Raw genomic sequence first — 22,663 nt, 5'->3', positions numbered from 1 at the left:
ACTGCACACCGGTATATTGAGGAAATTTTAGCGAATCACGTAGTACCCTTTTCTCAATATATCGGCGATGATTTTCTATTATTGCAAGATAATACGCGATCCCACTGTGCAATGTGTGTCACGCAATATTTAGAGGTGGTTGGTATTAATAAAATGAACTGGCCAGCTTGTTCGCCAGATCTGAACCCAATAGAGCACGTTTGGGACATGCTCGGTAGAAATATTAGAGGTCGTGAAGTCGCACCAGCCTCAATTAATGAACTTCGCTTGGATTTACAAGATGAATGGCAAAACATCTAACAAGATAATATTCGCAACCTCATACACAGCATGAGCCGACGTGCACAGGCAGTTATAGAGGCTAGGAGAGGCAATACAAAGTATTAAGTTATTTTTTAGTAGTTTTTCTTTGTTATTTACGTACTTAGGTTAAGTTACATTTAAGTTGTTTTTTTTTATGTTTTGTTATTGTTATTATTTTTATTAAAACCAAGATCATGTCGTTGCTTTTAATCATTATTTAAATACAGTGCATCTGCGATGTCGATATGATATTCTTTCGATATCAGTCACCAAAACCCCCATCGTGGTATTACAAATTAATACAAAAGATAATGCTAATAATAGGAAAAGTCATAAATTGTGGGTGGCAAAGTCATTTCGCTCCTAAAAATGAACACATCCATATTTTCACATAAAACAAAAACATAATACTTAGAAGACATGGTTTCAACCAAAAAACAAGGATTTACAAAAATCCGTTAATGGAATTATTCCACAGGATGTTTCAAAGTTGGGATAAAAAACCACATTTCGATTAACCCCGTATAATACAAATACAAAAGTCAAATACAAAATTTTATTAAAAAACTCACTATACTAAATTAAAATTTATAAATTTTTACACAATGTGCTAAAAAAAATCATCAAAATAGGGCTAAAAATAAAAAAACTTTGAATTTGACAAAGAATTTCTCCGTTGCGTTTTTTTTGCATCTGAGTGTAGATAAAAAATACCTTTGCTCCTTTTAAATCATTATAAAGTTTGAAAGAATATACATTCAGCAAAATAATATAATATCTAACAAATTTAATAGGTAAAACTGTGCTTTCGAGTAGATATCTATGAGTCAAAGTATAATTGTTACGAGCAAAGCCCGAAATTGGACAATCCTAACATTGTACACAAATTATTGTCAACTTCTAGCATTGTACCCCCAAACTGTACAATGTCCGAAATAATCAAAATAATTGTCGACACGTTCATCGGTTCGAATCGATTATTATTGACAAGCGACACACTAAATCAAAAATTGAAAAATCGAATCGAAGAAGAAATTGTTCTACAATAGGGATATTGTTCGTGAAACATTTCAAGGTTTCAAGAGATAGATACATCACTATAATATAGGGAACATCTTAGATTTTCAAGAGATATGTATGATAATTTAAAATAATTTAATTCTACGAATCCAAAAGTCAAAAACGCTGGTTAATTATGGATTTATAACCTCAATTGATGTTTGTTTATCGTTAATAACAAATGGGGAATAATTGTAAAAATCGATATGAATCGATATCTGATATATTATCTTAAACTTTGACGCATGGCTACTTATTGAAATTCGAACATTGTACAGCAATTATTTTATACAAAGTCCAACGATTATATATATTTCGGAGATTGTACAGTAAAGGGGTGCAATGCTAGAAGTGGGCAAGATTTTCTGTACAATGCTAGGATTGTCCAATTTCGGACATTGCTCGTAGCATAATAGTCAAAAAGACCGGAAAAATTTCGCTGGGTTTTTTAAAAATGTTGTCACAGTTCCTGATAATGCCTCTGATTCGTTTTCGTCTGGTTACCTTGTATATTTTTGTTATTCTTCACGTCCCGTCTTATCATTTATGATGGTCACTCAACCCATATAAGCTTGGAAATACTTGAAGCAGCGATCGAGAACAACATAACTATATTAAAACTACCACCACACAGCAATCATCTTTCAACAAAAATGTTATACCGGATGAAGCTTTTCCACTAGAAGCACTAACAAGATGGAACAATTCTCAAAGTACTATCCGTGTTAACGGGAATTTTATTGCAGATGATACTGCAGTGGTTTCTACATCAGAGACAATAAAAAAGTCCCGAGTACATCCTGGTTCTAAAATATTAACTTCAGAAGAGGCAGTAAAGTAAATTAATAGAAAACAGTAAAAAATCAACACTACCAAAACCAGCTAAAAGAAATAAAAAAAGATCAACTTTGTCAAGCAGCACAGATTTGCAACCTGCATCTCCACCTTCTATGGATTCCGACAATTCTGAAGAGTTTTGGCATGAGTTTGAAGATGGTAATAACATTAAATATGTTGACCAAACTTCTTCTTCTTTTTATATAGACATGACTCTGTCTGTTTTTCAATGTGCCTCCAGTAAGTTGTCGTTCCATCGTTTTCGTGGTCTTCCTACTGATCGTCTTCCTATTGGGGAACCGTCTCTTGCCGTCTTTACTACTCTATTTGTTGTCATTTGGCTTATATGATCGTTCCATTCTATTCTTCCATTTCTTACCCAGTTCTTGATATTCTCCACCTTGTATCTACGTCGTATATCTGTAGTTCTAGCTCTGTCCCATAGTGTCTTACCATCAATTTTTTTAGGTTTTTTTATCTCTGCAGTTTCTAACATCTTTTTGTCCTCTCTGTGTCAGGTCTTGTTTCTGCAGCGTATGTCATTATTGGTCTGATGACTGTTTTGTAAATTCTGCTTTTCGTTTCTTTCCCGATATTTTTATTTCTCCATATTGTTCCATTTATGCAACTGTTTGCTCTATTCACTTGATCTTCCACTTCGGTTTCAAGCTTTCCGTAGCTAGATAATGTGATGCCTAGATATTTAAACTCCATCACTTGTTCTATTATCTGACCTTCCAGCTCCAATTTACATCTTAGTAATTTGCTGTTGTAACCATGCATTTTGTCTTTTTTGGGGAAATTAACATGTTACATTTTCTGGCGATTACATTAAATTGGTGCAGCATACGTTGTAAATCATCTTAACTTTGAGAGAGTAAGTATTGCGTCGTCTGCATAGCAGATTATTTTAAGTTGTTTTTCTCCCATTTGGTATCCTTTTTTAGTTCTTACTTTTTTTATTATTTCGTCCATAATCATGTTGAACAATAGAGGACCCAGGGAATCTTGGCGTCTTATCCCATTGCCAGCTTCAATAGGGTCGGTTAGTTCTTCTTCTACTTTTACTTTTATTTTGTTGTTTTGGTAGATATTTTTGATCGTTTTTATTATTCCTAGAGGTATCTCTCTTGCATACAGTAAGTGGATAACATCTTTTAATTTGACCCGGTCAAATGCCTTTGTAAGGTCCACGAAACATAGTTATGTCGGTGTGTTGTATTCTGACGATTTCTCTTGCAGTTGCCTCATTACAAATATAGCGTCGGTGCATGATCTTCCCTACCTAAAACCTTCTTGTTCTTCTGCTAGTGTTATAATTTTATTCAGTTTATTTGTTATCACTTTGGTTGTTAATTTTAGTGTTGAGTTTAATAAATTAATTTCTCTGTAATGTTCAGGGTCCGATTTGTCTCCCTTTTTGAAGAGAGATATTAAGATGCTTGATCTCCATTCTTGAGGAATTCTGTTTTGCTCTATTATTTTTTGGATTAATTTTTGATAGTTGTTTGGTCAGATCTGGTCCTCCGTACTTTAGGAGTTCGTTCGGTATTCTGTGCTCTCTTGGTGATTTTCTATTTTTTAATTTCCTTAATAATTCCTTTAGCTCTTCCTCCTTAATATTTATTTCTTCGTTTGTCGTCACCTCTGCTGTATGTGGTTCATTATCGTCAGCTTTAGCAAATAGAGATCGAAAGCAGTCTACCCATATTTCCTTCTGAATGTGTTTCGTTTTTATCAGTTCGTTCATCTCTTTTCTTTGTCATCTAATCATTCTCCATATTTCTTTTTGTGTTCCGTAGAAATCGTGTTCCATCTGTTTTGAGAAATTCTGCCAATGTTCCTTTTTTATTTGTCTAACTAAAGTATTCGTTTTATTTCTGATTCGTTTATAGCGGTTGTATGCCTGTTGTGTTTGTTGTGTTCTGTATTGTAAACAGACTTTCTTCTTTTCTTCACATTTTGTCTTCACTTCCTCTCTAAACCATGGTGTTTTCTTTTTTGATATGTTAGTGTTCGTTACTTTCCTCTCTCAAAGTAATTCTGTTGCTGCGTTAATTATGTTATTTTTGAGTTTTTTCCAGCTTTCATCGATGTTATCGTTTTCTAATATTTCATTCCCAGCGATCTTCTGATATTCTTTTCCTATAAAAGTATTCCGTGGATTCCGTATTTAGTCCTTCGACTTTGATTTTTGTTTGTGTTGACGCCGCTCTCTTGGGTGGGAATTAATTACTATTTAAATGGGAATAAGCCACAATTAAAGGTTAAAGTACGTTTATTGACGTTTCAATTTCTACTTCGGAAATCGTTCCGAATTTGGAACGATTGAACGATTTCCGAAGTGGAAATTAAAACGTCAATAAACGTACTTTAACCTTGAATTTTGGCTTATTCCCATTTAAATAGTAATAACATGCCACAAGAAAATAGCTTCAGAACAATACTTCGGTGGGAAGTATTTCAGGATGACTCTTATTTTACATAATACTAGGCTATGGGCACTACCTACATCTGCTGAGTTGAGGCATCTTACTTACGTCGATTATTTTCGATGGATGTATATCTCTGTTGGTTATAACATAATCTATCATAAATCTTTGTCCACGGGTGTTATTAAATGTATATTTGTGTTGGTCTTTGTGGTTAAAAAATGGGTTGTTTATTCTTAGTTCGTTATTCGTGCAGAAAGTCTCTTCGTTTTTAACATTCTTGTTATGTTTTTGTTTAATGCCGTGTATTACTTAATTGCTTATTCGAGCGTTAAAATCCCCCAAAATTATCTTTCCTCTGACTTGATCTACTAATTGTTGTGAGTGGCCATAAAAACCATTGGTTGCTTGGTCATAAAAACCAAAACCAAATTGGTTGACCAAACTGTAACTCCTAATTCTTGGGTACTAGTCAGATATTGCATTAAAAAACTAATAAAGCATTTAGTTGGAATGGTTACAGTAATTCAATGATGGTTGGAGAGTAAAGTTCACACGATTTGCAAAAAACGCGTTTTCATGGCCGGTAATGGAGTACCTACTTGAACACTAGAAATAAATATGATATACTGACATAATTTAAAAAAAAATTGAGAAAACTATATTTGAAGTATTGCACATTTTTTGTTTTATCATTGTTCCATTAAAAACACAAGTTTTACCCGTATGAAAGTAAACTATTCAAAAATTATATCACATTTACCCCACTTCGCCTTAGAATAAATAGAAAGACAAATTAATTACTCTTAAAATGGTCTACTATATGCAAAAATTGCGTACGAAAGCTGCACTCTTCATCTTTAAAACCCATATTAATTTTTGTCGATAGGACACTCTGATCAAAAGCTATCGAATTTTTACCGTCGAGTTGATACAAATTTTATTTAAAAAATTGATTTTGCACGCGTAATACATTAAAAATCGCCGATCGCTTCAAGCGTTGTTTCTGAGAGGAAAAAAGTGCTAATACTCATTTCTGCTCAAAGATATCTCACCTACATTTCTTGTTTGAAACATTTTTTCCTACGGCGTATCGATTCTTGGTAAATCGATGTTTTCCGTTCCCCCGTCTTCGGGGGGAGGTTTTAGGGGGTTTAGGGTTTAAGTCAGGGGTAGGAGTGGCAAACTTTTTTGTATCTTTTTTGGTGTCTCAAAATTGACATTCTCAGCAAAATTCAGCTTGTTTGTACGATTTTTAGAGGTTCAGTAGTGTTGCGTTCTGCACATACGATGACCTCAATATAGCAATTGGGGTCATCAGAAAGGGGAGAGAATATATTCTCTATTTAATCGAGAACTCGCTGGTTTCCCCCTTTCGCATTGGGTACCCCCATAGAAATAATAAGCAAGACGATCGTATGAAATTCTATTTTAAAATAAGTAAAATCAATAAACAAATTACATACATTAAATTACAACAAATCCTTTATATCTGCAATTTAAAATTCGCGTGACAAGTGCGTTAAGAAAGGTGAATGAATTAACGTAAAAACACAGCTGTTTGGAACTAAATATGATATGATGGATATCTATACATCACACAAACCGCTTCTCTCCGGATGAGATCATAACAGGAATATGCTAGAATATGATACGACAGGCAATACCAAAGTCAATGCAATAGAATACTTTTGTGTATATATAAAGGTAAACGAACCAAACAATATTATAAGTAATATACATAGTTACACTGTCACTTGTCAATGGCCGCCCGGCTGTTAGACCAGTCGGGCGATGCATTGTCCTTTTTTTTTGCGGGGCCATCCAATATTTGCTTGCGACTAAAAAACATGTAACTTAAATTACAATTCATCATCATTCTGACTTTACAACCCTGCGTGGGTCCTGCACTCCTCAAAAATTTCTCTCCAGTCGTCCCTATCCATCGTCTTCCTCTGTCAAGCACGTAGTTGTATATTTCGATGTTATTGATGTTATCAAGGAACCTTGTTCTGGGTCTTCCTCTTCTTCCCTGACCGATGGGTCTATCAAGGAGCGTTTTTCTAGCTGGGTCATTTGTTCCATTCGCATTACATGCCCTATCCACCTCAGACGTCTTATCTTAGTATGTTTCAATATCTGGTTCCTGGTATATGCTATAAAGTTGTATCATCTTCTCCACACTCCATTGCCATTCACTGTTCCATAGATTCGCCTTAGTACTTTTCTTTCGAAACATCTTAACATGTTTTCATTACTTTTTGTTAGAGTCCAGGTCTCTCAACCATAATATGTTAGGAATAGACGTATTATTATTTTGTAGAGTTTTATTTTTGTATTTCTCGATATAATTGTGGATTAAAGGAGGGTCTCTTCGCAAGATCAACCAGGAAACATAATAAGGAATAAAATTGATTACATAATGGTGAATAAGATATTCCGTAATGGATGCCTATTCGTTATTGGTAAATTTAGGTGTAGATTTAAAAAGGTTACAAAAAAGAATAGTAACAAAAAATGTGATATGAGAGTTACTAAAAGATAAGGAAACAAAGGAGACAGTTGCACGGATTCTTTCAGAAAAGCTAAGTAACATGGATCAAACATATGATCCAGAAGAATCACTCCAGAATATATGTGAAACCTTTAACAAGATCAGAGAAGAACATCTAATAGAAACTAAAGGCAAGAGGAAAAGTTGGAGTGTTGGAAAGAATTTTTGCTTTAACGTTCTGGTATTGAACACTTGAGGTCGGTACAATAGTTTCGCTTCATCAATATAAAGACTTTGGAATTTAGTCAGGCTTGTGAATTTTTCGTGTTAAAAGTAAATAATTAGCTAGAATATAAAGAGTCGGTGTGTTACAAAATTGTGGCTGATTTTATCTATAATTTCCCAGGTAAGAAAAAATATACTATGTTTGCTATTTAAGACTTGTGTTCACCAATCCATAAAGTTTACATAACCTTAAAAAATTAATGTGTTTTGGTAGTCGTAAATATTGTTGTACCTTGGGACATTACGTTTGTTGTACCTTTGGCTTGGTCAGAGTTACAAATGGCAATGGCCAAAGGTACAACAAGACAAAACATTTTACTTTTTCTAATTTATCTGTAATGTCACTGGAAGTAGACACTAAAGTAAGGCGAAATCGGTACTAACGTGTGTTTTAATGCATAGGCAATAAAAAATTTTCAAATCAGATCAGAGGAAGCTCAATGGTCTCTTTGCTTTAATATGCACTGCGGCATTAAGGCAATTTTTATCGCTTATGTGATTTATTAACCTCACTGCACTCATAACAACTAAACTGACACCAAACTTCTTTAGAGAAAAAATGCCACGAAGCAAAAGTGGAATAAAAAGAGACAAAGTGGATATAGGTGCTTTGTAGAAGCTGTCGAAGACGTCCCCGAAAATAAGATTCCGGTTCGACAAGCTGCCAAAAATATGATATTTGTCAATTGACCTTATCTAATCATATTCGAATTCATGTAAACTCCGAACGTCCTACATTAGAATACAACGCAAACAACGATGTTAAAAAAGTATTTTCACTTGAACAAGAGTCATAGTTGGAGCAGTACTTGACACAGGCAGCGTCGCTTCATTATGGACTCACAAAAAAAGATGTAAAAATCTTAGCATTCCAATACGCACGTCAAAACAAGATAAAAACACCAGACAATTGGACTTCAATTGCAACTGCAGACAAAGAATGGCTAAGACCCTTAATAAATCGGCATCCATCATTGTCGTTAAGGAAACCCGAGGCTACAAGCCTAATACGAAAAAGGATAACGCAGGCAAACAAAGCTTATTTTGCCCTCTCCCATATATTTCGGTCTAAAAGTGTCCACCGAAATACAAAGATGAGAATCTATAAAACTTTAATTCGGCCAATAGCATGTTATGGCAGCGAAGCATGGGTCCTGAAAGAAACATCCAAAAACAAACTCGACACATTCGAAAGAAAAGTACTGAGGAGAATACTAGGACCTGTGAGGGAAAACGGAATCTTCAGAATTCGATATAACAACGAGCTCTATCAACTGTATAAGGAAACACCCCTGTCAGACTTCATTAGAATACAAAGATTGCAATGGGCCGGACATGTGATACGAATGGGAGAGGATAGGCTACCAAAACGAGCACTGAACGCCAGAATGCAGGGAAAGAGACCAGTTGGAAAGCCAAGAAAGCGCTGGGAAGACACAGTAAGCAGCGACGCACAAGCACTTTTAGGAGTCCGTGTATGGAGAAGAGCAGCCACAGACAGACAAGGGTGGAGGCAAAAAATAAAGGAGGCCAAGGCTCATTTTGGGCTGTAGTGCCGTAGAAGAAGAAGAAGAGGCTACAAGCCTGGCAAGGTCAATCAGTTTTCAAAGAAAATATTAAAGCTTTTTTCAACAATCTTAAAACAGTAATGTCACGCTATAAGTTTTCCCCTGCCAATATCTATAATTTAGATGACACCGGGAATTCTTCAGTCCATCCCCCACCTAAGATAATAGCCTTAAAATGTGTAAAGCAACTGGATATTATGACATCTGGAGAAAGAGGGATCAATGTAACTTTGATTGTCGCGGTTAATGCCATCGGTAACCATGTGCCGTCCATGTTAATATTCCCTCGCGTGTTCTTCAAGGACCACATCTTACATGGTGCACCACCGGGTTCAATTGGAAGCGCAAATCCATCAGGATGATCAAACGAGAAGCTTTTTTTTACACTACTTGCAGCATTTTATAGCCCACGTTAAGATGAGAGAGCAAGAAAAAGTGTTATAAGTCTTATAAGCTTGTATGACGTAGCTGAACTCGTAGGCAAGGCATTTGCAAAAGCATTTACCCCTGCAAACATTGTCAAAGGATTTGAAAAAACAGGGATATGGCCTGTTAATGAAAATATATTTGACGACCACGAATATCTGTCGTCCTATGTAACAGATCGCCCAAATTCAGAATCAGAAGAGAATCCTAATACGGCATCTTGCTCATCAGGCCCTTAACTATCCGCAAATCCATCAATATCAAACTTGAAACCGGCACTTCCACTGCAGTCTAATGACAACAAGGCAAATAATACTGACTTCAAAAGCCCGTTTGTAGTGCGCCCATTCCCCAAAGCCGTAGCTCGAAAGACTTCTCAAAATGGACGAAAGCGTGGTAGAACAAGAATTTTGACAGACACCCCGGAGAAAGATGAACTATTGCAAAGTAAGGTGAAAAAACCAAAGTCAGTCAAAAGGAAGGTTCTCTGCGATAGTTCAGATGAATCTGATGAAGAGATGAAAAATATAACAAAGGATTCAAGTGACGAAAATTTAGAAACTTTTCTGGCAAACGAAAATGAAAATTATTCATTAGAGCAACAGGAAAGTGAAAAAATACTAAGCTCTTCTAAGTTAAAAGAAGGTGATTTTGTTCTCGTAAAATTGGCCAGTAAAAAGAATATTGCACACTATGTTGCCAAGATAGTTGAGGTTTTAGATGACCAATACATGGTCAAATATTTAAAAACAGTTATTGGAAACAATACATTTGTCTATTCATATGAGGAAGTCTCTTGTATCTCCAAAGGCGACATAATAAAAAACTGCCTTCACCAGATTTGGTTGGAACATCACAACGCCAACAAAATATGATGGCTTTTAATGTTAAATTTGATACATACAATGTAAAGTAATCATGTTTGTCATCTTATAATTCATGTAATAAATAAGATTCCGTTCGTTTGTGTTGTTTCTTCTTAATCGAAGGTAATTTGTTCTCTGACCACAGGTACAACATAATGTGGACAAAGGTACAACACAGTGTCTTACCTTTGGACTACCTGTCAAAAAAATTTCAAATCTTTTTTTAAAAGATAACTGAAACGAATCCATAGACCTATACTTTTCATTTATAGATAAAGGTTGTATCTACTTCTGTATGCTTCAATGGTCGCTAGCAAGCAATTTTTAAACATTTTGAGCCAAACGACATGAAATTTGCCCAAAGGTACAACATTCTTTGGAGTGGATGGGTAACAACTGTATTCAACAACATATACGTAACTGGAAAAATACCTCAAAGCTGGTTAAAGTCGACCTTCGTGACCATACCAAAAAAAGTAAATGCCAAGACATGCGAAGACTACAGAACAATTAGCCTAACGAGCCACTTACTTAAAACGTTCTTGAAAGTGATACACGGCAGAATATATAAAAAATGCGAAGAACAAGTGTCATGGACGCAGTTTGGATTCCGCGATTCCTTAGGCACCCGAGAGGCTCTATTCGCTGTCCAAGTGCTTATGCAAAGATGCAGGGATGTTAACTGTGATGTGGATACTTGTTTTATCGACTACAAAAAGGCATTTGATAGAGTAAAGCATGATAAACTTATAAACATCTTGAAAGAAGTGGGGTTAGATGATAGGGACTTAAGAATCATCTATAATTTATATTACAACCAAACAGCCAATATTAAAGTAGATGACCAATTGACAGAGGCAGTCTCCATAGATAGAGGAGTGTTATTTAATATATACTCTGAATATATCTTCGAGCAAGCGCTAGGCGAACTACAAGAAGGCGTATTAGTCAACGGAATACGTCTAAACAACATTAGATATGCCGACGATGCAGTAGTTTTTGCAGATAGTCTGGACGGTTTGCAAAGAATAATGTCGCGTATATCAGATATAAGTAGAGAACACGGACTTGATCTTAATACAAAGAAAACAAAGTACATGGTAGTCAGTAAGCGCGAAATATTAAATACACAGCTTTTGGTTAACCAACATCCAATTGACAGAGTGGACAGCTACACATACCTTGGTACCAACATTAACAGCCAATGGGATCACTCCAGTGAAATAAAACAACGCATAGGAAAAGCGAGATCGGCGTTCATAATGATGAAGTCTCTTTTCAGAAGTCACGATTTACCACTTGCTACCAAAATCTCTCTCATTAGATGATATGTATTTTCTACATAGCATCATACCAGGAGTAGAGGCCTGGACACTTTCCGAAGCTTCTTTAAGAAAACTCGAGGCATTCGAGATGTGGTGTTACAGACGTATTTTAAGAATTTCATGGGTGGATCGTGTGACTAATGTTGAGGTCCTACGTAGAATAGGCAAGGAATGCGAGATTATTAACACCATCGAAGAGCGCAAACTAGAATATCTTGGCCATGTTATGAGGAATGAACAGAGATACGGCTTGTTGCAACTCATTCTTCAGGGCAAGGTATTTGGAAAGAGAGGACCAGGGAGAAGAAGAATATCTTGGCTTCAAAACCTGAGAAAGTGGTTTAATACATCGACAACCGGACTATTCAGAATAGCAGCAAGCAAAGTTAAGATAGCCATGTTGATCGCCAACACCCGGAACGGATAGGCATCGATAGAAGAAGAACAGCACTCTTCCCTACCATATAAAAACCATCAATATAAAAGCGGTCAAACCAACAACTAAATGCTTATTATTTACTACTGTGCCCAAAAAAGGTCATGGTAATACACCCGACATCAACGTATAGACAAACTTAAAAACTGTTTCAATTTAAGTTTTAGACATAATTTACTTTCAAATATGGTTAAATTTTCATTATCAGACTTCAGTACGTTGTGGTTGGGATACTTTTGCGTTCAACGTCTGATTTATTATAATAATGTTAAAAATAACTTAACATTTTACATTATTTGTATAATTTGCTTGCCACAATCAGTATAGTTGATGGCCAAAGTGGCAACCATGGCGTTTGTAATTTTGAAATAGAAGACACTTTATTTCGACACTCATTCATATCCTTTAAGTAATAATATGCAGTTAAAGGATTTAAAAAGAATATCCATAGAAATGAAGGAAAATGCAACGATGAAGAATGATGAAACATTTCTAGTTATTTTTTGATCTTTTTTTATTTTTGTTGCATCTGCTGTAGCTACGTCGTTAACGCATTCATTTAATGTAAAACTATGTTTTTTTTAGGAAATCAGTCTCCTCAATTTTCGTTGGTACGCCAATGACACTAAATACATTTTCGGCATTTAATGCTATAGTGATATGCACAGAATACAAATTAACCCATAAATTATAGGTACACTTTTCTGTCTTGACCTATCGTTTCAGACAGAATTATACCTCGCGTTCGCCCAAGATCGGTCTAATTGAAAGATGCAATGCGGGTTGTTCCAGTTTAGTCATCGTTGATGGATTCGTCGGAATTCCAACAGAATCAGCTGGAGCACTCAACACGTGGTTCGCTCGTGCACATGTCAAGTGAGCAGTGTCCTTCACGGAGCCCGCGGGATCGATCTTTTGGGCTCAGCGCGAGACAAAAGGTTGAAAAGAAATGACATTATAATGCAGCGTTACAGAGTGACAGTAATGGGTTAGAGTGCGAGTTTATCATTTAAATATAGCAAGAACTGGGTTATTTGGATTTGAAATTTACGGTATTGTCCAAATGTTTATTTTTGTTTATTTTTATTGACATTTCTGCAGGAAACCTCAGTTCACTGCTGCTTTTCTTGATAACAGCAATATGTTTTATTATCATTAGTAATTTATTTAGAAGCTCGGGTAAAGTAGGAATATCGGTAAATTATATTTACGCTTAAAAAAATCATGATATTAGTGTCTTTTGTGTATTTCTCTTTATAAACATTTTGTAAGTACATATTATTCATTAAATACAATGTTAATTTAGTAGTTTTCAATGATTTGGAAGTTGTAATTTTTGGTAACAAAGGACAGTATATTCTCCATATTTTTAATTGATTCCTATTCATGAAAGCAAAATGATTATCTTAAGGGTACTTTGTCGTGGCAGTTTATTTTTATCACATTATATTTTGGACATTATACACACTTTGTAAACTAGACGCTTTATTTTTGATAATTTTTTCCGGCAAAGTCGCATTCAAAATACAATTTTTAAACTTTTGTCACCTAAAATTATGTTTTCAGTAGGTGGAGGAAAACCAAGAAAACTTGTGACACTATTTCGATACAGCAAAAGCTTTTTCCTTGTTCTTTTTTCATATTAAAATATTTTTATTATATAAAATAATGCATTCTCGAAACGTTAGTTATTTCTTTTACTATCAGTATTCACTGGTTACCAGTTTCACTGGTATTTTTATGTAAGTTTTTCTTTCATTATAGGTCATCACCATTGTATTCTACAAAGAAAGAATTATTGCAAAACATTTTTTTTAACAAATACTGTTTTGTTTTTTCAAAAAAATCTTCAATATTTTTGTTTATTATCCGGTTCTTTCAAAACTATGTATTCTTTTCATTGGTCTCTTTGTTGATTTGTCCAATCATGTTTGCCTCTCTTCAGGGCCGGTTTCAGAGTTTTGTGCGATTTGAGGCAAAGATAAAATACGCGCCCTCCATTCACACAAAAAAGCTTGTATCAAAATACTTTTTATTAAAACAAATATAGACAAATAACTAAATTCATATAGAATCAAGAGCTACAAATATACATTGTAAACAAGAGTAACTGTAGGATGTTTTATAAGAATCGTAACATGAATTATATGCTTTGCATATGCATCGCAAATTATTTGATCACGTTACTTAGATTTATTGTGTCTAATATGTTTTCTTCAATTGACATAAATGCAAGACCGCTTAATCGTCTCTGAGATATCTTCTTTATCTTTGAACATACTTTCAATTTGTTCTGACTATTTTTTTGATGTTATTTATCCGTCTCATCTTCGTCGTCTTCATCGTCTTCTTCCTCTTGATCTTCTATCTTTGTAGGATCTCCAATATTGTATTGTAGCATTCCAACTTTATTCTTTTTGCCTTTTGCAAACAGTGTGGCATGTGATGCTCCATTTGAGTTTGGCATATTTTGTTGCGATATCCTTCAATTTTGTTTTTGGCATTACCCAGTCGTTCCTCTTCCTATCTGATGGTTGTATACCTAGCATTGCCCTTTCTGTTGTGGTCAGTTTGTTCATATTTTGTTAGGGTCCAGGTTTGACATTCATATGACATGATAGGAAGGATGCATTGGTTGAACACTTTGTCCCTCAAGTATTGAGATATTTTACGGTTCTTTACTCCTATTAGTATTATTGAAATTGAAGCTAAAGAGCCACCCCTTACACTACACAGACAGTTTTGTACAGATAAGTTTGTAGCTAGAGCTATATCAAAAAACTCCAGCTATTTAAAAAATATTCGTTACTTGAATATATTAGACTTAAACCATAAATATTGGCGTAACAAAAAAACTCCCATATACGTTGAAAGTTATCGGAAACTAACAATATTTGAAGAACAATTGTATCAAAATAAAATACCACCAATTTATACACAGCCTCCTAAGACTCTCTTCTCTAGGATAATAGAAACATATTATATGAATTCAAATCTTCCAGGAAGTATGATCAATAAAATAATTAAAGATAAGTGGCCTGCATTTCAATATATTTTTACTGACGGCTCTAAAATTTAAAATAAAACGGGTTGTGCAATATATCACTGGAATTCTGATCACAAAGAATCATGTCGATTGCCCAATGAAGCTTCAATATATACTGCCGAACTATCAGCTTTATTTCTTGCGTTAAAATATATAGCCTCTAATGGTATGAATAATTATATCATTCTGACTGATTGTAGAAGCATTATGGACAAACTCACTTCTATCAAAACCACAAAAAACCTAAACCATATTGAGATAGAAATAAAGAAGTTACATTATAATATTATTTCCGCAGGTAGCTCGATTATTATTTGTTGGGTAAAAGGACACTCTGGAATATTAGGAAATGAAGAAGTCGACAAATTAGCTAAATCTGCAGCTTTAACCAAACATAATATAAACAACATACTTCTTCCAGTAGCAGACATAGATAATATCAGTAGAAACAACTGCAAACAAAGATGGCAACGTTTATACAACCAAAGTACAACTGGAATAAACTTTAGAGCTTGCCAACCACTAATACCTAATGAGAGATGGTTCAAATATGAGACAAATAGGTTATTTATAAAAACAATAAACAGAATAAGATCAAACCACGCACTCACTCCTGCATACAAACACAGCATAGGTATTACTGATAACCCCTATTGCTCCTGTGGTAAAGTGGGAGATCTGCAGCACTTTATATTGGAGTGTGGACAGTACAAACAAAGTATCAAAATGATGTATGAAAAACTAATTGAGCTAAATTGTTCATTGCCTGTCAATTTAAATACAACTATTTTTTAAAATAATAAACAGATATTAAAATGTATCTACGAATACATAACATCCTGTAAATTTAAATTATAACTAGTTTTAGGTATTCAAATCAAAACTTGTAAATATGTCAAAAATTGAATGTGTATACCAACATATTACTTCCTTTAAATTTATATTATAAATAGGCTTAGGTAATAAAATCAAAAATTGTAATTACCACAAATAGTCTGGCTAATTGGCTATGCCAAAGCCATTATACAATAAAAAAAAAAAAAAAAAAGTAATCAGTTGAGTTTTCCAAATCCTGCCAATCTAGTCTTGCTCTTCTAGTGATTTCCGCACTTTGGTTATCTTTGGAAAGTTTCAGAATTTAACCTAGCTAGATATATTCTTGGACTTGTTCTATCTCATTGCCATTTATAATTATTCATCTGGGGTTGTATGTTTGTCATTGTTTTTGTTTTTGCCATATTCATTTTTAGGCCGACGTATTGGGAGCTCTCTGAGAGTTCCTCTACCATAGTTTGTAATTGCTTGAATGCCATTTCAATTTCTGATGATGTAATTTCAGGTATATTTTCTGAGCTCTGATTGAGAACTATTGGAATATTTATTGCGCCATTGTTAGTAGCGGCATGCTTTCTGTATAGGATGCTGCACTATTTGGATTATTATTCGTTTATCTGATGTTACTTTACCTACTGGGTCATGCAGTCTATGAATATCTTTTATTCCTTAAACTAGATTTTAGTTTCTGTATTATATTTTCGTAGGTACATCTTTCCTTATTTTTTTTTGATATTTCTTTGCTTATTCATCGATATTCTGCTGTGTCCTATTGCTCGATTCGTATTCGTGTTTCAATAACCTTTTTTGTGTGTTGATTTATTTTATCAGATGTTTTATTTTGTTTACTACAATATATTTCTAAAGCATCTTTCAGAACCCTAGCTATTTAGTTATTTATTCCCTTTAGGTCTATGCTCTCTAGATTTTGGAGGCAGTCCTATACACTGAGTATTTAGAAAGGTTTACTGGAGATATCCAGTTCGTTAGCTTCTTGCTTGTTACAGGTTTGGTTTTTTCCTTCTTAACATTTATTACTACTTTTTCTCTGACAACTCCATGGTTTCTACTATTTCTTTTGATTAGATAACATGTAGTCTATTTCATTTTTGTGATACCGTCTAGACTTGACCATGTACATTTTTTAACAGGAGCTTTTTTGAGGAAGGTATTCATTATATACATTCCTTTTACCTATTGCGTAGAAATTCATTGGTAATTCTTCTTCGTCTTAAATTTTAAACAAGACGATTATCTCCCAAACTAAATTCCTATCAACCTAAAGAATAAGCAGGTTTCAGATCCAGTTATGGTACAAATTACCACTAACTAGTTATGAAAACACTTATAGAAGAAACAAATCACCAGTCTTACAACAAACAAATCACAAATTTGTAGATTAAGAGAAAAAGATTGGCTCGTGTGGCTCAAGACCACAGATATGGAACATTATATATATATATATATATATATATATATATATATATACATATATATATATATATATATATATATATATATATATACATATATATATATATATATATATATATATATATATATATATATATATATATACTCCATAATTGTTACAATGTATATTTAGTCGTTGAGCAAAGTGTTGCAGTTCTACTAGAGTTCCTAGAAGGACGGCATCGTCAGTATATCTTATGTTATTAAGTACTTCACCATTTATTATTAAGCCCTCATTTAGTTAATTTTCAACTTACACTTTCGCTGTTTGATTTCAATAAAGGTTACATATAATTCTAATATCTCTACTGTCTTTGTTTTTATTTAACAAAATTTGTTTAAGGCGATTATGCTGCACTCTGTCAAATGCCTTCTCAAAATCAATAAAACATATAAAATATATTTATACATATAAAAGCATAAACAAAAGGTGATAGGTAACATATCATCAAAACTGTTTATAATGTTGCTGCAATATATGTTTAAGAAACTTCAGTGGGAGCACATAGGAATCAATATTGATGGTGAATGACCTCTTACGCTTCGCTGACGATATCATATAAGCTCAAAAGTTGTGAAGTCTGCGTCAACTAAGGTAGGCTTTAAAATTAATCTTAAAAAGTCCCAGGATATGACAAACAAGGCACTAGGAAAGACAAATCCATGAAAGATGGATATCTTACAAATATTTATACCGAACTAGCCACGAGATAACCAAACCTACGAAAATAAAAGACGAATAAAATCATGGTTCAGCAAACTGAGATTTACGGCTTTTAAAACCAATATACCCACATTAGTCCGTTGGTTTAGACGAAAAAAAGGCCTAACATTGCATGGCGAACTGCCCCAAATTTAATTATTCTAACTTGAAGGGGGGGGGGTCAATAGTAGTGTAAATTTAAAATCGCGACTGAATCCAAACGTTGCGTTGGCCGCCATCTTGAATTTAAAGGAGAACAGTTTTTGCTCAATATCTCCGCCATTTTCAACGAAAATGAAAATCTCCGCTTTCAATGAAAAAAATTAGAAAATAATAAAATTTGGGGTAGCTCGCCATGCAAGGTAAAATGCTATCCCAACTGGACTATATGTCTGAAAAGGAAAGTCCAACAATGTTTCTCAACACTGTGTGTACCTAGTATCGAGTTATGATGCACAAAAGGTAGTAGCCTATGTTGTGAACGCTGAGAAATAGAGTTCCAAATAAGAGTCAGACCAGGGATTACAGATTCTGCGGAAAGGATAGCAAACATGAAGTGGACATGTGGCAAGAATTATGAAGCTAGGTGGACAAACGCATAATGGTGTCTTAGATTTCAGGCATATAGAAGTACGGGAAGACCTTCAACATTGTGGACGTATAATATAAAGAGTCATCATTCAATCTGCTTATCCACTGCTGGACATAGATCTCCCTCATAATTTTCCATCTATTTCGATCTTGTGCCTCTTGCATCCAATTCCTATGACAACATTTTAGATCGTCAGTCCAACGTGTTGGTGGACGACCTCTACTTCGGTAGGCATCATCTCTTGGTCTCCATTCCAGTATCCGCTTGGTCCATCTATTGTCTGTCATTCGAGCCACGTGACCTGCCCAGTTCCATTTTAGTGCTGCTACTCTCTCTACTGCATCAGCCACTCCTGTTCTTTGTCGTAGCTGGCGATTTGGGATCTTGTCTCGTAGTGAAACGCCCAACATAGCACGCTCCATCGCCCTTTGACACACACGGATCTTTTGAACTGTTCTCCTTGTCATGGTCAACGTTTCGGCACCGTAAGTTAACACTGGCAAAACACACTGATTAAACGTTTTTCTTTTAAGGCATATTGGTATATCAGACGATTTGAAAATATGGTTCAGCTTGCCGAAGGCTGCCCAAGTCAGTCTTATACGACGGAGAAGCTCTACGGTTTGGTTATCTTTTCCTATGCGAATCTCATGACCTAGGTATTTATAGCCCATTACCTGGTCTATGGATCTTGTTCCTACGCATATATCTTCGCTGACTACAAGATTTGTCATCATCTGGGTTTTAGATATATTTATTTTCAATCCCCCTTCTAGCGAGGAAAGGTAGAGCTGATTTAAAAGTTCTTTGGCCTCATCTATCCTATCAGCTATTAGTACAATATCATCTGCAAACCTTAGATGGCTAAGCTTTTATCCGTTTATGTTTATGCCCTTGTCGGTCAGTTTTGCCCTTTTACATATATATTCCAAAAGCGTAGTGAACAGTTTCGGCGATATGGTGTCCCCCTGGCGTACTCCACGTTGTATCGGGAATTTGGGTTTGACGATCACCCACTCTAAGACTGGCTGTTGCGTTTATATATATATATATATATATATATATATATATATATATATATATATATATATATATATATATATATATATATATATATATATATATATATATATATATATTGTTATGATGTGTTTTTTGTTTGAATGATGAGCAATGAGTATTTTTAATAATATAATATATAGGGTTTTTATCGCGGTTCTCAAAGAATTAGCTTGTAAGTACTTTTTTAAATTATCTTTATTATAACTATTATGAAACACACATATATATCTAACCTAGCCAATGTAAATTTAAAATAAACTATCTTTAAATTGATGTTCTTATGAAACTAATTAAATTCTATAGACAATGTTAAATTTAAACAAACTATCTTCAAAATTGAAATTGTTATAACACTAACTAAATTATATTAACAAAATTTTGTACCTTTCTTTCACTGAATGCCTAAATGAACTGTTTTCCACTATATATATTCTAATCACCACTGAATGTCTTCGTACTTCGGTTATCCTTGTTTTTGTGAAATTTCTTTTTCCAATTATCAGCTTCTACCAATTTAAGATATATTTTTCTTCACCAGCATTTATATACCACCAAGCAAACCAGCAAACACCATTTATATTTATTCTTCTTTTGAATATACCAATATCCAATTATTATAAGTTGATTTATACTAATTTCCAATCATAATATAATTTTAATTCCTTCCAATGTCCATCCAATATTCTTCTAATATACTTTTATAATCTTCAATAATTATTTGTGTATAATTATAAATGTGCATTAAATATATGCATAATTTTTAATCTTCATTTAACTCACTATATTAAACAATTGGACTATCTCCAACTAACTTTCATATTTCTTATTAAACTGCTTGACTGACTTACTAAAACTGTGAACAATTGATTTCACTAACTAATTGTGTCTATCTTCTACTAACTTTCATAATAAACTGCTTGACTTCTGACTAAAAACTGCCCTCTTGAATCCAAATCACGGGTATTTATATCTTTTTGGATATTCCAGAATCATCTGGCAAGAGATCATGTTCCAATTTGTTCCATTACTTCTATATAGATGTTCTCGAAAAAAATATCTGTTCGATCCACCGCCATAATCATTATTCCAGAATGTTCGACCGTAAACAATGGTCACACTCTGCACTCTGGAGAATTCGTTAATGTTCCATTAATAATTTTGTTGACATTTAGGCTTTTCAGATCAGAATAAACATTCAAATTAGTAACTAACACTCTAATTTAATAAAATCCACATTTCAAACAATATAACCCCACTTTATATTTCTTATAATTCTTAATTTCTATCTGTCACTTCGAGAGTATTTTTGGTTGCCTATGCACATGGCTCACTTAAATCTATTTACAACATTAAAATACAACTTTTTACAATTATTATATGCTAATTTCTTAAAATGCCCTCACATAAATATATTTTTATAAAATTCTCTAGTATATAACTTATTTAAAATAATCAAATACTTTTTTATATCTAATATTATGTAGTATATAACTTATAAATTATTTTCTATAAACCCCAATCGTATCAATATATATATATATATATATATATATATATATATATATATATATATATATATATATATAAAGAGTATATACCACAAACTGGATTACATGGCACAAGATCGGGAGCACTGGAGAAAATTGAGGGAGGATTATGTTCAGCAGTGGATTCTGCAGGTTGTATAATGATGATGACCTGTTAAATTTTCATTACCTTCACCCCACCGTGATGAGGTCAACTCTTTCGAGACGATCCCTCCATTCTGTAAAAATTCCTGATTGAAACATTTGGCTGTTTTATTTAGTTAATGAGAAAATCGTTGCTGATCGTATTCATTGTCCGCAAATTGTGATATTTTTGTCCATGATGATATCGAGTATAAAGAGGCTCAAAACTTCTTCCTGGGGGATTATATTCACAGGTGACATTAGTTGAGTAAGTACTTACAGTTTCTTCGCTTTGATTTGGTTTGCATTGTCTATTGTAGAGTGTATGACATCTTCCAGTTTGACACGATCAGATGGTTTTACTAGATTAGATCGAAACTTCGGAGCAAATTAAATTTTCTTTTCTTGAATTATTTTAAAAGTTCAACTTTTATAAAGCACATGGTATACACCTACTAGATTTTTATATTTGCTTTCATTCATTATAGTATTTTAGCGTGGGAGAATAAAGTTTTATCTCATTTGTGTTTTAATTTGTGCGACACTTGTATTGTTTCACAATAATTATGTTTACACGTTGCAATAAATATAACGAAACCCATATTGATAAATACATCGGACGATACGACTGTATTAAGATAAAAATGTCGAGAGCTAGTATAATATTTACCTATTAGATAATTCCCGCGCCTATTTCAAACAAATAGTATCGTTGTTGTGAAAATGAAGTAAATATGATGCTAATGCGACAGTGAACTAATAAACAAATTTATGCAGACAGTAAAATTTCCGTTCAAAATGTAATTTTTGTTTCGATATAGTAGCAGACCACCGCCAAATTAACAGAAGTTCCACTTCCAAAGAGGCCAAAGTTTTTCAATTTTATGGAGAGCGGTATCAGCATTCTTCATCAACATCAAAATGCACAAGTAAGTATATTAATTATGCACAAGTAATTGTATCAGTCTATCCCGTTGGTAATCGCTCTGGCGTTCTTTTTTTTTCCGGTTTTCCTTAGACCACTAGTTTTTGCATATTATCAGAATTTTTTTATTTTCTGTTTTTATTAATTCGTAGACCATGTTTCCGTTTACATATGTGTCTTGATTCGTCGGTTTAGTCTATCTGCGTAGGTATTTGTACGTAACCAATTACAATATTTTCAAAAAAAAGTTGTCTGATTTAGTGATGACAATGCAATTAGTTTTCTTTAAATTGATCCATGACAGCGTTCATTGAGGCGTTGGATTAA

The 22,663-nt window shown here is 33.8% G+C and overlaps 2 protein-coding genes across 6 annotated transcripts in view; one reads left to right on the top strand and one right to left on the bottom strand.

Annotated features, from left to right (window-relative positions):
- Positions 1-22,663, bottom strand: part of LOC140432410 (uncharacterized) — a 186,861-nt gene that overhangs the window by 52,115 nt on the left and 112,083 nt on the right. The window lies entirely within an intron of this gene.
- LOC140432411 (monocarboxylate transporter 14-like) overlaps positions 1-22,663 on the top strand; it is an 82,283-nt gene that overhangs the window by 1,119 nt on the left and 58,501 nt on the right. The window contains exons 1-2 of one of the 4 annotated variants that reach the window (XM_072520292.1): positions 12,825-13,083; positions 22,236-22,340. In XM_072520292.1, the coding sequence (XP_072376393.1) occupies positions 22,333-22,340 (8 nt within the window). In that variant the 5' untranslated portion in view covers positions 12,825-13,083; positions 22,236-22,332. Of the gene's footprint in view, positions 1-12,824; positions 13,084-22,232; positions 22,341-22,663 lie in introns of those variants that run through there. The other 3 variants (XM_072520290.1, XM_072520289.1, XM_072520291.1) reach the window with 3 other exon arrangements.

This window comes from Diabrotica undecimpunctata, chromosome 1, assembly GCF_040954645.1.
Source record: "Diabrotica undecimpunctata isolate CICGRU chromosome 1, icDiaUnde3, whole genome shotgun sequence".
NCBI classification, from domain to species: Eukaryota; Metazoa; Arthropoda; class Insecta; order Coleoptera; family Chrysomelidae; genus Diabrotica; species Diabrotica undecimpunctata.
The sequence above is the reverse complement of the archived record's forward strand: the minus strand, read 5'-3'. Positions and strand labels throughout refer to the sequence as shown.